We start from the raw sequence: 16667 nt of genomic DNA on the forward strand, positions 1-16667 counted from the left end.
CTCCGGGCGGGGCACCCAGAGCTCCTCAGGGAGCTCGGGGCTGGCACAGGAGATTTTCACCTCCCTTTAACCTCCCCAGTTTAGGGTTCAGAAGGGTTTGAGGGTTCCCCGCTCGTGCTGGTGCATCGGGAGCTTCTGGGCTGAGCCAGGCCCTGGTGGGGATGGGGGATGAGGGTTTGGGGTGAGGTGGGGTTGGGGACGGTGGGATGAGGGTTTGGAGATGGTAGGATGAGGTGGGGTTGGGATCAGTTGGAATTTAGAGATGGTGGGATCAGATGTGGTTTGGGATCAGGTGGGTTTGGGGATGATGGGCTAAAGGGTTTTAGGGATTGTGGGATGAGGTGGGTTCGGGATCAGTTGGGGTTCGGGGATGGTGGGATGAGGGTTTGGAGATGGTAGGATGAGGTGGGTTTGGGATCAGTTGGGATTTAGAGATGGTGGGATCAGATGTGGTTTGGGATCAGGTGGGTTTGGGATGAGGTGGGTTTTAGGAATGGTGGGATCAGATGTGGTTTGGGATCAGGTGGGTTTGGGGATGATGGGCTAAGGGGTTTTAGGGATTGTGAGATGAGGTGGGTTTGGGATCAGTTGGGGTTCGAGGATGGTGGGATGAGGTGAGGTTTGGGGATCGTGGATGAGGTGGCTTTAGGGCTGGTGGGATCAGGTGAGGTTGGGATCAGATGGGGTTTTAGGGATGATGGGATCAGGTGAGTTTGGGGTGAGGTGGGGTTGTGGATGGTGGGATGAGGTGGAGTTTGGGATCACGTGGGTTTGGGGATCTTGGATGAGGTGGGTTTGGAGATGGTGGGATCAGGTGAGGTTTGGGGATGGTGGGCTTGAGTTTTAGGGATTGTGGGATGAGGTAGGTTTGGGGATCATGGATGAGGTGGGTTTGGGATGATGTGGGGTTTGGGGATGGTGGGATCAGGTGGGGTTTGGAGATCATGGATGAAGTGGGGTTTAGAGATGGTAGGATGAGGTGGGTTTGGCAGATGAGGTGTGGGGTTTGGGGATGGTGGGACCAGGTGGGTTTGGGGATCATGGGATAAAGTGGGTTTTAGGGATGGTGGGATAAGGTGGGTTTGGGGATGGTGGGATGAGGTGGGTTTTTGGATGATAGGATGAGGTGAGGTTTGGGGATGGTGGGATGAGGTAAGGTTTGGGGTCATCCGAGTCCCTGTCCAGCCAGAGCAGAGACAGAAAGGTCACTGGGGTGAGCTGTCTGTCACAAAGCCACCCACTCGTTCTGCAGGCCGGAAACTCTGCCCACAGGAATTTATTGCCTGGATAAATGATCTTGCTCAGATAATTCCAGTTCTGTAGCAGCCAATTCTCTTTCTTTGGGCCAGTGGGAGCTGTTGGAGCAGTGTGGAGCTGTTGAAGCCTTTATCTCCTCCCATTCCTGTAGGATACAGTTTGTCTTCCTGCTGTCCTCACCAAAAATCCACCAGTGCCGTTCTCTAAGTGCAGAATATTCAAATCCATATTCCCAAACTGCATTTCTAGGACACCTACAGCAGCCTACTCTTTGCCTTTCCAGGGAGAATTGCCTGTCTCTAGGTAGTTTCTATCTTCTATTTGGAGTTTTGTTTAGTCCTGGAATCTGTGCCAGTCACCAGCAGCTTTATGAACTTTCAATTCCCACAGAAAAATCCTTCCCTGTCCTCCCTGGAGCAGTGCAGTGGTGGGGAAGCAATTGCTGGTGTTCCTTACTGAAATTTACACTGGACACAGCCATGGGGTGCTTGGAGAATTGCTGGGAGTTTAATTCTGGGCCACCCCATGTGGCTGAGGAGTGGCTGGAGATCACAGAGTCATGGAATGGTTTGGGCTGGAAAGGTCCTCAAAGCCCACCCAGTGCCACCCCTGCCATGGCAGGGACACCTTCCACTGTCCCAGGCTGCTCCAAACCCAGTGCTTGGACACTTCCAGGGGCAGCCACAGCTTCTCCAGCCCCTCTCCACCCTCCCAGGGAAGAATTCCTTCCCAATATCCCATCCAACCCAGCCCTCTGGCAGTTTGAAGCCATTCCCCTTGTCCTGTCCCTCCAGGCCCTTGTCCAAAGCCTTTCTCCAGGTCTCTTCTCCCTGACTCCATTTTCTGTGGAGTGCAGGAGCAGAGCTCAGATTTTCCCGGTGGGTGCTCCCAGTTCCACCAGTTCCTGGTCAGGGCAATGCTCCCTGTGTTGTGCTGAGCTGGGACAACCTGGAACCTCCTCTTCCATCTCCTCTTCCTCCTTTTCCTCCTCCTCTTCTGCCTCCCAAAGTACAAACCCCCAGTTCATGCCATGGTTCACCCCATGGTGGGATCCTCTGGAGATCCAGAGCCCTGACTGCACTGATGCTGTAAAACCTGATACAAAGTCATCTCTTGTCCAAACAGCCCCAGTTTGTGTTTGTTGCTGCTTCTGCTTCGCTTTGTGAGGCACCACAAGGCTCGTGAGTTGTGCTGTGTAAATAAATAGCAACACCCAGGGCTGTGCTGGCAGCAGTTCCTGCTGTGCTGGCTGGAAACAGCTGCTGCAGCCACCCCACATCCCCATGGAACACTGCAGCCAGTCCCCATGGAATAGTGCAGGTCTTCTCCATGGAATACTGCAGCAAATCCCCGTGGAATCCTGCATCCATTCTCCATGGAATCCTGCATCAATTCTCCATGGATTACTGCAGCAATTCTGTGTGGAATACTGCAGCCAATATTAATGGAATACTGCAGCCAATCCTCATGGAATACTGCAGTGATTCTCCATGCAATACTGCAGCAAATCCCCATGGAATAGTGCAGCAATTCTCCATGGAACCTTGCAGCAAATCTCCATGCAATACTGCAGCAATTCTCCATGCAGTACTCTAGCAATTCCCCATGGAATCCTGCAGCAATTCTCTGTGGAATACTGCAGACAATATTAATGGAATCCTGCAGCAATTCCCCATTGAATCCTGCAGCAATTCTCTATGGAATCCTGCAGCAATTACCCATGCAATACTGCAGCAATTCTCCATGGATTACTGCAGCAATTCTCTATGGAATACTGCAGCAAATCCCCATTGAATACTGCAGCAATTCTCCATGGAATACTGCTGCAATTCTCTGTGGAATACTGCAGCAACTGTCCATGCAATACTGCAGCCAATCCCCATGGAATAGTGCAGCAAATATTAATGGAATACTACAGCAATTCCCCATGCAATACTGCAGCAATTCCCCATGCAATACTGCAGCAAATCTCAATGGAATACTGCAGCAAATCTCAATGGAATACTGCAGCAAATATTAATGGAATACTACAGCAATTCCCCATGCAATACTGCATCAATTCTCAGTGCAATACCACAGCAAATCCCCATGGAATACTGCAGCAATTCTCAATGGAATCCTGCATCTATTCTCCATGCAATACTGCATCAGTTCTCCATGCAGTACTGCAGCCAATCTCCTGCTCCCGCTGAAATTCTCAAAAGCTGCTTGCTCCTAAACCAGGGAAGGGTTGTCTGGTCCAAGGGAGTAAAAAATGAGGGCTGGTGAGCTACAGGTGTGAGTTAGACTGATCTCAGGGAATTCATTTCCAGTGAGTGACACATTCCATAGTTCCCTGACGTCAGACAAGCTATAAAAGCCGTAGGACAAGCTATAAAAAAACAGCAGCAAGGTTTGCAGCTCCTTGTTCCAAAATGAGCCCAGTTCAGTCAGAGGAGTTTGAGCTGTACCTGGGGTTGTCCTGGGAGCAGCCACAGCCTGCAGGGGACAAGGAACCAGAGACTGTGCTTTGGCTGATGATGGAAACTTTGAGATATGTCCTGGAAAGGAACCTTGGCAATGCTTTTGTGCCAGGTTTTTCCTGGAGACAGTTTTCTCACAGGAGCTTGGAAGGACAGGACACAGGGAATGGTTTCCACTGCCAGAGGGCAGGGGTAGGTGGGATATTGGGGAGAAATTGTCACCTGGGAGGGTGGGGAGGGGCTGGGATGGAATTCCCAGAGCAGCTGTGGCTGCCCTGGATCCCTGGCAGTGCCCAAGGCCAGGCTTGGAGCAGCCTGGGATGGTGAAAATGTCCCTACCATGGCACTGGGTGGGCTTTGAGATCCTTCCAATCCAAACCATGCTGAGATTCTGTTTCAGACTGTTTCTACTTTGAGAAATTGTATTTCCCCCATTGAATCACAGTCCTGGGCAGCCCCCTACAGTGCACATATTAAAAATATGGGAAACAATTCTTCCAAGCCCAGAACTTGTGCTTGTTTCCATCAGGTAGCAACAATATTTTTGTTACGTCCTGGACATGGAGAGCATTGGAGTGTGACTTTTAATTCCTCCTTGCAGATGTGAAATCATCCTCACTGCTCAGCAGATACCCAGATGTTGTTTCTTAGCTAACATTTGCCATCATTGCAGCAAAACTTTCCTGAAGTCAAGGTTTAGGCAGTTCATAGGAAAGAAATAAGGAGTTCCACTTGTTGACAGGGTTGTGCTACACTAAAAATCTGGAATCTCTTTGACTTTTCTTACCAATAAACAGCTGTGAGCAATGCAGGGGAGTGTGTGAGAACCCCAGGAAAGGCTGGAGCTGTGTCAAGGCTTGGGATGGAGCTCAGGGAAAGGTTCTTCCCCCTCAGGGCACTGCCCACTGTCAGCAGCTTTGCTGCTGCTTCTTTCTTCTTGCAACATCTGCTTTTTATCTGCAAAGAAGAATGCAGCTTTATTACAAAGATGACCCAGTTCTTTAGTTCTTAGACTGGTCCATTGTCCTGTAAATATGACCCTACATTCAGGTTATTAACCCAGCAGAAAACAGGCCAGGTTTTTGTTTGGGAAGGATTTTCCCAACAATGCTTTGCCCCTGTCTGAGATTCCTGCACGTGGGATTTGAATTTTGCCAGCAACCCCTAAACTATTGTGGCTTCTGCTCTCCAATTTCATCTGACTCTGAAGGAAACTCCAAATTACAGATCCATTCCTGGCTCTTTTCTGTCCTCAAAGTTACTTTTAAAGAAACAGCAGAGATGAGAGAATGGCTGTTACACAACAGTTATGTGTGTATATATATATTACTTGACTTAATTCTGTGAAATCTAATTAAAGACTGGGTGTATATTTGTATTTCAGTATATTATTAACTTGCTAATAAAAGCCATTTCCAGATTTGTATTTTTCCATGAGGACCAGGTTTCTGGGAAAAAAAAAAAAAAAAACCCAAGCCCAGCTATAGTGCCTGCTGCCCTTGAAAAGTGTGTTTTGGGTTTATCTGTGTTTCCAGGTAACTGGAGCTCGTAGACAAGCAGTGTTTGCTTCTGTTTTAAATTAATTTAACCTAATCAGTGGCAGGGTCTGGTGCCTTCTCTTGTTTATAAAATTTTGAAGCAGTGTAATGAGTAGTGTCTTCAGAAAGCTTCTTTTCAAGTTGCTTGGCGTGTTTGCTTCCCATTTCCATCCCCCTCCTCTTACCAGGACTCAGGGAAGGGGCAAGGTTATGATGTGGGAGTGTTTGCAGGGGTCCCAGGATGAGGGAAGAGATGAGAATCTTGATTCCATGTTTCAGAAGGCTGATTTATTAATTTATGATATATATTATATTAAAAGAAAATGATATGTTAAAACTACAGTAAAGAATAGAAGAAAGGATTTCATCAGGAAGAAGGGAAAGGAAGGGAAGGGAAGGGAAGGGAAGGAAAGGAAAGGAAAGGAAAGGAAAGGAAAGGAAAGGAAAGGAAAGGAAAGGAAAGGAAAGGAAAGGAAAGGAAAGGAAAGGAAAGGAAAGGAAAGGAAAGGAAATCTTGTGACTGCTCACAGCCTCGACACAGGTGGCTGTCATTGGTCATCAAGTAAAAACAATTCACGTGCTGGGTAAACAATTCTCCAAATCACATTCCAAAGCAGCAAAACATGGAGAAGCTGAAGCTTCCCAGCTTCTCAGGAGAAAAGATCCTAATGAAAGGATTTTTCATAAAACATGTCTGTGACATTACAACACGTCGTTCAGGACACTGTGGGTGAGCTGCTCCACCAGCCTGGAGGGGACAAGGACATGTCCCCTCTGTCAGAGGTGGCCCAAAGCTCTCCCCATGGGTGAGGAGGTGTGGGATGGGATGGTACCCAAGGGTTGGTGCTGCTGTGGGGATGTTGGGCACTGTCCTGCCCTGTGCCAGGCTCTGTGGGGTGGCTCGGTGTCACCTCAACGTGGGATGGAGAGTTCTGGGGCTGAGGTCAAGGTTTGGATGAGCCAAGGCTCTGTCTGGTCTTAACCTGCTCCCATAAACTTCCAGCATCTGAAGGGGCTTACAGGGAACTGGAGAGGGGCTCTGTCAGGAGCTGGAGGGACAGGAGCCAGGGAATGGCTCCCACTGCCAGAGGGCAGGGCTGGATGGGATCTTGGGCAGGAATTGTTCCCTGGCAGGGTGGGCAGGCCCTGGCACAGGGTGCCCAGAGCAGCTGGGGCTGCCCCTGGATCCCTGGCAGTGCCCAAGGCCAGGCTGGACAGGGCTGGGAGCAGCCTGGGACAGTGGGAGGTGTCCCTGCCATGGCAGGGCTGGGATGGGATGGGATTTAAGGTCCTTTCCAACCCAAACCATTCCATGATTCTGTGAGATTTCCTGGCTCCCTCTCTCAAACTCTATTACCTTTAAAATACTCCTTTTTTTTCAGTTCACTTAGGGAGAGTAGTCCTTCTTGTTAAGTTATGGAGATTTCTTTACAAGAGGAAAAAACTAGTTGGTTTTTTTTTTTTATAAAACTATGACACAGCCTGTTATTCCTTGGAGGTCTCATGCTTTGGAGACATGAGCAGCAGGGATGAAGGATGGGTGTGAGGCAGGAGCCAGGCTGGGTTTAACACAAATATTTGCCTCAGAGGAGGGAGAAGTCACTGGATCCATTTTCATTCACATCAAATAAACCAGCTCCTCCTTCCAAAGAATGAAAGACTTCCTTTCTGTGCCCTGCTTCAAGCACAACCAATGCCTTTTCAGGGCAAGTTATTACATGGACACTGAGCCAGAAATATTGAATGAAATGGAAAATATTTAAGGAAGTTTTCTTTAGTAAAATAACTGTGGCCTAGAGGGTGGTGGATGAAGTAGATGGATACTTGCATCTGCTAGAAAAGAATCAAAATCAGCCATTCCTTGCATTGCTTTTATTATTTTCAGTCTGTTTTGAGAGTGTTGAGAATTCTCAGTAGTGAAACCATTAAATGTAAATTCCCTGCTTCCTTTTTCTGCAGTCAGGGGAGCAAATACCATTTAGAGCCCATCTAGAACATGATGGTTAAATGGCATTTTTATTTCTCCTGCATTCCATTATTGCTGTTCTGGTTTTCCCATTTATCTAAGCCCCAGGCCAACTAAATCTGAATAAAAGTTCCAATAACCAAATAATTAGTTTTAAATGTAAGCCTTCCTTTCAAAGCATGCAAAAAAAAATGCACAAAATCAACCAAAAAACAAGGAAAAATTTGAATTTCAATTTTGATCTTTGCAGGTTAGTGTTGTGAATGAGAAATAGTTTAATTTTTTTTGTTGTTTTTTAGTTAAACTGCAGCTTTCCCATTATTTTCAGTAAAATAACAGATATCAGGAGATTTTTATTAAAAATTTGTAGCTGTATCATGGGGTTGGATGAGATTCCCTGGTAATTCACCCCCTGGACAGCAAAAGGAAAACATGGAGCACAAACTGAGCCTGTTGGCTGCACTAAACCTCATTAATTCCTGATAATATTAAAGAAGAACAAAGCTTATTTGCTGTATTAATTTAAGGTGAATTTCCCTGTACAAAATGCCTTTGGCAACCCCATCCACCTCCAGGTTTCCTGCAGTTCCGGTGCATGGAACAGCTTTAGTTCTACCATGGAATTTTTAAGGTTGGAAAAAACCTCTAAAATCAAGTCCAATAAATACAAATCTTGCTGGAGCTGAGCTTGTCTCAGTCCTGTGTCTGTTGAGATTTTAGCTGCAGATTTATTTTCAATTCTCACATTGGGAAGTGTCTGACAACCTGCACAGGTGAATGTGAGAAAATTCAGGATGCCTGGGTTTACCTGGAGAGCCAAAGCTTTGGGCGTTTGTTCCCTGCTTGAAGAAAACCAGAAATTAAAAAAAACCTCATTAGAGCAGCTTCACCTGGAAAAATCAACTTCTCCCACCTTTTAGGTCTTAATTTGAACTAAAAGCTGTGGAATTTTGGACTCGATGATCTTAAAAGTCTTTTCCAACTGAAATGCTTCTATAAATACATCCTTCAGGCATCCAAAATCTGATTTAACATTTCCTGTACCTCTAGGCAGTCATTTTGCTGTTGGATTTTTATGCCCCACATTTAAATCCCCTTTGAGAAGAACTTGTTAAGCCCATTTATGAATGGCAAGGACAGCAGTGGATTTCTTACCCATGGAGGTAATAACACCCACCAAGGTTTATTGGGAAGCTTAAATAGAAGTAGCTATTAAAAAAAACCCCAAAACTTTATCCCAAAGGTGAAATAATTGATTGTTCTTAAAACTAACACAAAACTGACTGAGGATCTTTTCCTTTCCCTCATTTATATCCCAGTATTATATTCTATTTCAAAAGTCCTGCCAGCAATAAAAGGATGTAATAAAGGAATTTGAAAAGTTTAAATAAGATCAAAGGATGACCAACCAAGTAAGCTTTGAAAAGCAAATTAAATCAAATAGTTCATGATCTGTTTTGTCTTCAAATGAGCTGGAACAGCAACAATTTTAATGTTTTGAAAGCAGCACTAATAGAAATGTATGATTCTGTAGGGAGGAAATTCCTGCCTCTGTGAGAATTGAAAATAAATCTGCAGCTAAAATCTCTACAGACACAGGAGAGAGCAGATGGGGCTGACCATGCAGAAGGAACAAAATCCTGGTGAGAATCCCAGAATGGTTTGGGTGGGAAGGGACCTTAAAGCTCATTTTGTTCCAATACCCATGGCAGGGACATTTCCACTGTCCCAGGCTGCTCCAAGCCCCATCCAGGGATCCAGGGGCAGCCACAGATGCTCTGGGCACCCTGTGCCAGGGCCTCACTGCCCTCACAGCCAGCAATTCCCTTTTCATTTCAAATGTCTCCATTTCAAATTTCAAATTCCTTTTCATTTCCAATTTCTCAATTTCAAATTTCAAAATTCTCATTTTCAAATTTCAACTTTTAAATTCTCAATTTCAAATTCTTCAATTTCAAATTTTAAATTTCTCCATTCCCTTCACCTTAAAGCCATTCCCCTTGTCCTGTCACTTCATGGCTTTATCAAAAGTCCCTCTCCAGCTCTTTCATTGGCACTTTTGGACACTAAAAAGCTGCTCCAAGGTCTCCTTAGTGTGGATTTATTCAGCACATTGGCATTTCAGGGAGAGACAAGTTTAAAATTGCTCAGCGTGGCTGGTGATGTCACAGGAGCCACCAGGGCCCTGGAAGGCATCAGAGACATCTGGATTCCAGGTTGCATCATCACTGAATGAACCAGGCAGATAAGGAGGGCTGCTGGAAACCTTCTGTTTACACACAGCTAGCTGGGTATCCAAGCAAACAGCAGGGACAGGAAAGGAAATTCAGGAGGAAAAAAAAAAATAAACCTTAATAAGTTGTGGGTGCTATTTGTGGTGCTGCCACCAGCTCTCTCCGTGACCTTGAACAGGATGGTTCCTTTTGCCTGTGCTGCAATTTTCCCACTCCTAAAAAAGCCACAAATCCTCCCCTAGGCAAGGTGGTGTTCAAGCACTGATCTCTGAGAGCTGTCAGAGCTTTTCAGAAAGACAAGGAGGAGCGGGAGAAGCCTTGAGGGCTGAGAAAAACTCAGGTTTTCAGGGTGAAAATATCACCTGTGAGCACACAGAGCACCTGGACACTCCTTGGAGTCAGGGGGATGCTCCTGTCTCTGCCTGTGCAGGGAATGCAGGGACATGAAGCTTTCATCCATCCTCTGGGATGGGGGATGAGGAAGCAGAAATGAAAGGTAAAAAAAAGAGAGAACTCAAATCTAGAGCAGAGGGGTAGCTAATGACAAACAGAAAATTGCTAAGTGAAAAGGCATGGGGATTAAATCCAAATAGGTGGGATGGGATTCTGGCTCTGTCACAGATTTTGATTTCCACCAAAAATTTTGATTTTCACAAAAAATTTGATTTTTTTTAAAAGCTCATCTCTCACAGATGAGACTTTCCTTAGGGGCTAGAATGGATTTTGCCCTTGTTGGATGATGCAATTCTCCATTTAAGCTGACTAGAGCAAGCACCTGGACACTCCTTGGAGTCAGGGGGATGCTCCTGTCTCTGCCTGTGCAGGGAATGCAGGGACAAGAACCTTTCATCCATCCCATAATCCTGGCAGCCTCTGGGATGGGGGATAGAGAAGCAGAAATGAAAGGTAAAAAAAAGAGAGAACTCAAATCTAGGGCAGAGGGGTAGCTAATGACAAAAAGAAAATTGCTAAGTGAAAAGGCATGGGGATTAAATCCAAATAAATGGGGTGGGATTCTGGATCTGTCACAGATTTTGATTTTCATTTAAAAATATTTATTTCCACCAAAAATTTTGATTTTCACAAAAATTTTGATTTTTTTAAAATCTCATCTCTCACCGATGAGACTTTCCTTAGGGGTTAGGATGGATTTTGCCCTTGTTGGTTGAAGGAATTCTCCATTTAAGCTGACTGGAGCAAACTATGAAAAAAAGAGCAATTATTTCTTCTTCCATGCCTGCTTTTAACAGTTTTTGGTGAGCATGGAAACAATATGAACTATGTTTCATTCATAAGGCAGCCCTGCCTCCATGTAAATGGCCTTGCCTTTGTTCATCTCTCCTGCCTAAAGCAGCTCCAAAACACTGGGGAAACAGAGATAAGAGGAGCATTTCAAAATATTTACTATGTTCAAATTTGCAGGGGGAGTGGGGGCGGGGGGAAAGGAGGAGATCCTTCAAGGATAAAATTCCTTTATTACATCCTTTTATTTCTGGCAGGACTTTTGAAATGGAATATAATACTGGGATATAAATGAGGGAAAGGAAAAGATCCTCAGTCAGTTTTGTGTTAGTTTTAAGAACAATCAATTATTTCACCTTTGGGATAAAGTTTTGGGGTTTTTTTTAATAGCTACTTCTATTTAAGCTTCCCAATAAACCTTGGTGGGTGTTATTACCTCCATGGGTAAGAAATCCACTGCTGTCCTTGCCATTCATAAATGGGCTTAACAAGTTCTTCTCAAAGGGGATTTAAATGTGGGGCATAAAAATCCAACAGCAAAATGACTGCCTAGAGGTACAGGAAATGTTAAATCAGATTTTGGATGCCTGAAGGATGTATTTATAGAAGCATTTCAGTTGGAAAAGACTTTTAAGATCATTGAGTCCAACCATCATCACTTAGGTGCTGAGGAGGGGATGGAGCAGCATCTCCTGCACCCCAAAAGAGCCTGGGGAAGGAGGGGAATGATGCCACAGCTGGCCCTGGCTGCTCTCACATTGGCACATCCCAATGTGTTGAATAAATCCAGAGTAAGGAGACCTTGGAGCAGCTTTTAGTGTCCAAAAGTGCCAATGAAAGAGCTGGAGAGAGACTTTTTCCAAAGCCATGCAGTGACAGGACAAGGAGAATGGCTGTAAGGGGAAGGAAATGGAGAAATTTGAAATTAAAAGAATTTGAAATTGGAAATTGAGAAATATGAAATGAAAAGGGAATTTTTGGCTGTGAGGGCAGTGAGGCCCTGGCACAGGATGCCCAGAGCAGCCCCTGGATCCCTGGCAGTGCCCAAGGCCAGGCTGGACAGGGCTGGGAGCAGCCTGGGACAGTGGGAGGTGTCCCTGCCATGGCAGGGGTGGGATGGGATGATCTTTAATCTCCCTTCCAACCCAAACCAATCTATGATGGGAATACAAGACCTAAATCACTCTCTGCAGCTCCTGAAAGGTGCCTGTGCTCAGCTGGGGCTGGGCTCTTTCTGCAGCAGCACTGACAGAACCAGAGCACACAGCCTCAAGCTGTGCCAAGGGAAATGCAGGTTGGATGTCAGGAAAACAATATAGGTTGGATATTAGGAAGTTGGTGAGATCCTATCCTATAGGTAAGATATTAGGAAAAAACCTAATTAGGATATATTAGGAAAAAATACAGGTTGGACATTAGGAAAAATCGATCATTCTTTCAGTTTTTCACAGAAAGAGTGATAAAGTTCTGGAATGTTCTGCCTGGGGAGGATCATCTGCCTGGAGTCCCCATCCCTGGGTGTGTTTAACAAAGCCTGGATGTGGCACTGGGTGCCAGGGTTCAGTTGAGCTGTTGGGGCTGGGTTGGACTCGATGGTCTTGGAGGTCTCTTCCAACCCAGTGATTCTGGAATTCTGTGTTTCTGTGTTTCTGTGATTCTGTGTTTCTGTGAATTCTGTGTTTCTGTGAATTCTGGGATCCTGTGAATTCTGGGATCTTGTGAATTCTGTGAATACCCCATGAGAACCAACCATACCAGTCCCACCTCTGATTCATGTGACCTGTTCTTAACAAATAAAAACAATAAAGTATAAATAATAAAGTGAAGGGGAAAGAGCAGGACTTTGGATGCCACATTTCCTCTCCTCCCTGGATCCCTTCTGCACCCTCTGGAGGTGCCAGCTGTGCTGCCAGGGCAGCAGCAGAGCTCTGCAGCACCTCGTGCTGGTTTCTGGGAGCACAGGAATTCTGTGTGTGTGCTGTCAGCTTTTCATCAGCACAAATTGCCCAGAGCAGATGGCACACAGGGATCTGAATGCAATTCTCAGGAAGTGCAGGATGGTTTAATGAGAAGTGAATTATTCTTTCTCCAGGATGTTGCACTGATAAATAAAATAATAACAAGTCCTGTTACTTGTGGTTTGGCAGTCCAAGACTTCTCTGTCTGTCTACCTTGGCTGGAAGTGCCATCTGCAGATTTCCTGGGAGCCTTTGTGTCTGGCTGTCAGCACAAACCTGAAAACCACTCTGGGATTTATTTTGGCAGCAAACAATTCACCTTCCACCCTGCCCACATCTCTCTGCTCCCTTCTGGCCACTGAGGGAAAGCACAAGACAAAACGTGCCAGCAGAGATGAGTTGTTGGTGATTTGAATCAGAGAATCGGGGAATATTCTGGCTTGGCAGGGACTTTAAAGGATCATCAAAATCCATCTTTTCTAAGTGTTCTTTTCTGATTATAGCTACACTTCAAAGGAGACCTCGTGAAGACCTAAAATGCCAAGAGCTGACCCTGCCAGAACCATTAATAGATAATTAAAATATCTTTGTCAACTCTCCCACCTCTCTTCTGTAACCTCACCATAACTCAGAAAACCTTGGAGAGCTGCAAACCATAGCCCAGGGCACAAGGGACAGAAAAGAAACACTTTTGGAAAAGTTAGGGACAGAAAAGAAACACTTTTGGAAAAATTAGGGGACCAAATGTGGTAAAAGTGCCCCCTCTCCTGCCTGAGCATCTCCACCTGAGCATTCCAAACCCAGCAGTGCTGCCCCAGTGTTTAATTACAAATAATTTGTGGCTGGAGCAAGCAAGGAGCTGGAATTTACTGGGAGAATTTTTATTTTCCTGATCCCACGGTGCTGTTGCAACTGGAATCTTCTCCCAGGGAGGTTTTGGCTGCAACCCAGGCAGAGGCAGTGATGGGGAGAGGCAGGTGCTGCCTTTTTATAGCAGAGCTGCAGGGATGGGGGGGCTGAGGGCAGCTGGGGGGACACAGGAATAAATATTGATTTAATTTCCCTTCTTTCTGGCTTGTTGGATTAATCTGGCAGCTCTGACTCTATCTACTTTTTCTCCCAGATGTGAGAAAAATGATTTGCAAGCTCTGGGATTTTGGGAAGGTTGGGAGAGTAATTGTAATTTGCTAATGGGAGTATGGAGTGTTGGAAAAAAACCCTTAAAAACCTGGTTTTTGGAGAATATTAATATTTGGAGGGGTTTTTTGGTGGCTGAAGGAATAAACAGGTGAATTCTGTAACTTCACACCCCACTTGCATTTCTTTTGAACACAAATGAGCAGGTCCAATGTCCTTTAGTTTCTTATTTTTCCTTTTTCCTCTTAACTTGTACAGAGGTGAGGGAAAACTTTAAATAATGGCAGGAGAAGGGAGATAAAAGACATAATAATGTTTTTTAGAGGCTCAGCAGTGAGGCCAGGAAAGCAGAAATGGCACTGCCCAAAATCTGGATGTCTTTAACCTTTTAATTTTGAAGTGACAGCAGAAACCCTCCTAAAATAGTTTATTAAACAGGAAGTTTCACAAGAAACCGAGGAAAAAAGACTCCCCCACCCCAAAAAAACCTCTCAAAATGCCATTGTGTGCTGTCTCAGCATCCCCTGGTGTCCCCAGTGCCAGGAGGCAGGGCTGGCACTGAGGATTTGAGCATGCTGAGGGCACCATCAGGGCTGTGTGGCACTGGGGGGTGATGCTGGGGCTGTCTGGGGACCTTGGTGGGATTTTGGGGCGATGGGAAGGTGGAGATGCTGCTTTTGGGAGGGTGGAGATGCTTCTTAAGGGAGTCCAAAATGATGCTGAATTTTTGTTCTTGTGCTCTTCATCCTTGATTTTTTTCTGGTTATAAACCCAACTGGCCACCCCATTTTGCCAGTGAAATTAAGGTTTGATTCAAAGCTTTTTTTGGCACTAGTTAAACGTGATAAGGCAGAGGGAGAGAAAGCATTATTTTAAAAATATTCCCCTACTCTTCCCAATCATGTGTGATGCTCCCTGTGACACAATAATTTTCCAACACCACTTTTCAGTTAAATATAGAAGTGCATTTTCTGTTCCTTCCTTCTCTCTGTGAAACAATTGTGCAAGTTTCTTTTTCCTTAACATAATTCTGCATTAAAATGAGCTCCAGGGACTAAAACCAGCCCCGTGTGTAGGACGGGAGCTGCCTCCTTTCCCTCTGGATATTCCCCTGGGATTTCACCCCTGTTGTCAATGGGTTGGGGGTGTGTGGCTGTGCTGTGCTGTCCCCTCTGATGTCCCTGTGCTGTCCCCAGCAGGGAGCATGCAGAGTCCAGAGGGTGGATCAGACTCAGCAGCTTCTGTGGCTCTTCACCCGTCGGGCTCAGCGCAGGCACCAGTGGTGCAGGCAGTGCCAGCCTCACAGCAGGTAAGGCATGCACAGCTGGGGATGCTGTTACCATGGAGAAAAGCCCTGATTTCCATGGCAGATGCATTTAAATCCCAGGTTTTGATAGTGGGGAGAAGGTTCTTAATCAGTTCCTTGAGGTAGTGGGGACAACCTGTTGATAAAAGTGTTGTCCTGTGAGTTTGAGCTCTGCTAAGCTTTACAAGGTGGGGTTTGGGGTTTAATTTAGGTCCCCAAGGGAGTCACTTTGTGCCAGCTGATTTTAATCCCAGGTTTTGATAGTGGGGAGAGGGTTTTTAATAATCTCCTTGAGGTAGTGGGGACAACCTGTTGATAAAAGTGTTGTCCTGTGGGTTTGAGTGCTCCCAATCCATGTGCAAGCTTTGGGGTTTAATTTAGGTCCCCAGGGGAGTCACTTTGTGCCCGCTGATTTTAATCCCAGTTTTTGATACTGGGGAGAAGGTTCTTAATCAGTTCCTTGAGGTAGTGAGGACAACCTGTTGATAAAAGTGATGTCCTGTGGGTTTAGGTGCTGCCAATCCCTGTGCAAGCTTTACAAGGTGGGGTTTGGGGTTTAATTTAGGTTCCTAAGGAGGTCACTCTGTGCCAGCTGATTTTAATCCCAGGTTTTGGTAGTGGAGAGAAGGTTTTCAACCAGCTCCTTGAGGTAGTGGGGACAACCTGTTGATAAAAGTGATGTCCCGTGGGTTTAAGCGCTGCCAATCCTTGTGCAAGCTTTGGGGTTTAAGTCCCCAAGGGGGTCACTTTGTGCCAGCTGATTTTAATCCCACTTTTTATAGTGGGGAGAGGGTTTTTAATCAGTTCCTTGAGGTAGTGGGGACAACCTGTTGATAAAAGTGCTGTCCTGTTGGTTTGAGCTCTGCCAAGCTTCACAAGGTGGGGTTTGAGATCCCTCCCAACCCAGATCATCCCATGGTCTCTTCCCTGGGTAGGCAGATCCCAACATTTCAATTTGCAGAGGGGGATTTGTGATTAATGCCCATGAATGTGCTGCATTTGGGAGGCCCCAACAGGAGACAAGTGATGAACAGGAACCACCCAGTGCAAAATGGGAAGGGTTAAGTGAAACTGGTTCCTTTTTGTTCCTTTTCCTGCCTTTTGGGGAACTTGCAAAAGAAATTTCTGCCTCAGGAAGCTGGAGGGATGAGAGGATGGGTGGGTGTAACTCAGCTTCATCCTTCTCCAACTCCCAAGTGAGCAGCAGCAGCTGCTGCCATTGGATGCTGATGGAAAGGAGCAATTAAAGATTGGGAATTGAAGGAATATTTGGCTTTTCAAGAATCCAGAGTGCTGCTGTCACCTCCCAGCCTTCCCATCCTTGCTGGTGTGGCAGGGCTGGGGACAGCAGCGCCAGCTGTCCCCAGGGTCACAGTGTGGATTTGGCTGTGAACAAAGGTTGGAAAACCTTTGGATTATGGAATCACCCATCCAGCCTCTGGAATGGAGCTGCATGGATTAAGGAAAATCCAGGGGATAGTGAAGACTGCTGAAGAGGAGGAGCATCCTTCCTCTCTCCAGCAGGACAAAGAAATCACTGGGGAAAAGCTGCTGCCAGCAGGGATGG

General features: G+C 45.8%; 1 protein-coding gene across 1 annotated transcript in view; it reads left to right on the forward strand.

The window, feature by feature from the left end:
- Positions 1-14983: 14983 nt before the first annotated feature.
- Positions 14984-16667, forward strand: part of RFX2 (regulatory factor X2) — a 52220-nt gene continuing 50536 nt past the window's right edge. Inside the window, 1 exon segment of the mRNA XM_005429505.3 lies at positions 14984-15103. Coding sequence (XP_005429562.1) covers positions 14999-15103 — 105 coding nt within the window. The 5' untranslated portion in view covers positions 14984-14998.

This window comes from Geospiza fortis, unplaced genomic scaffold (genome assembly GCF_000277835.1).
Source record: "Geospiza fortis unplaced genomic scaffold, GeoFor_1.0 scaffold80, whole genome shotgun sequence".
Taxonomy (NCBI): domain Eukaryota; kingdom Metazoa; phylum Chordata; class Aves; order Passeriformes; family Thraupidae; genus Geospiza; species Geospiza fortis.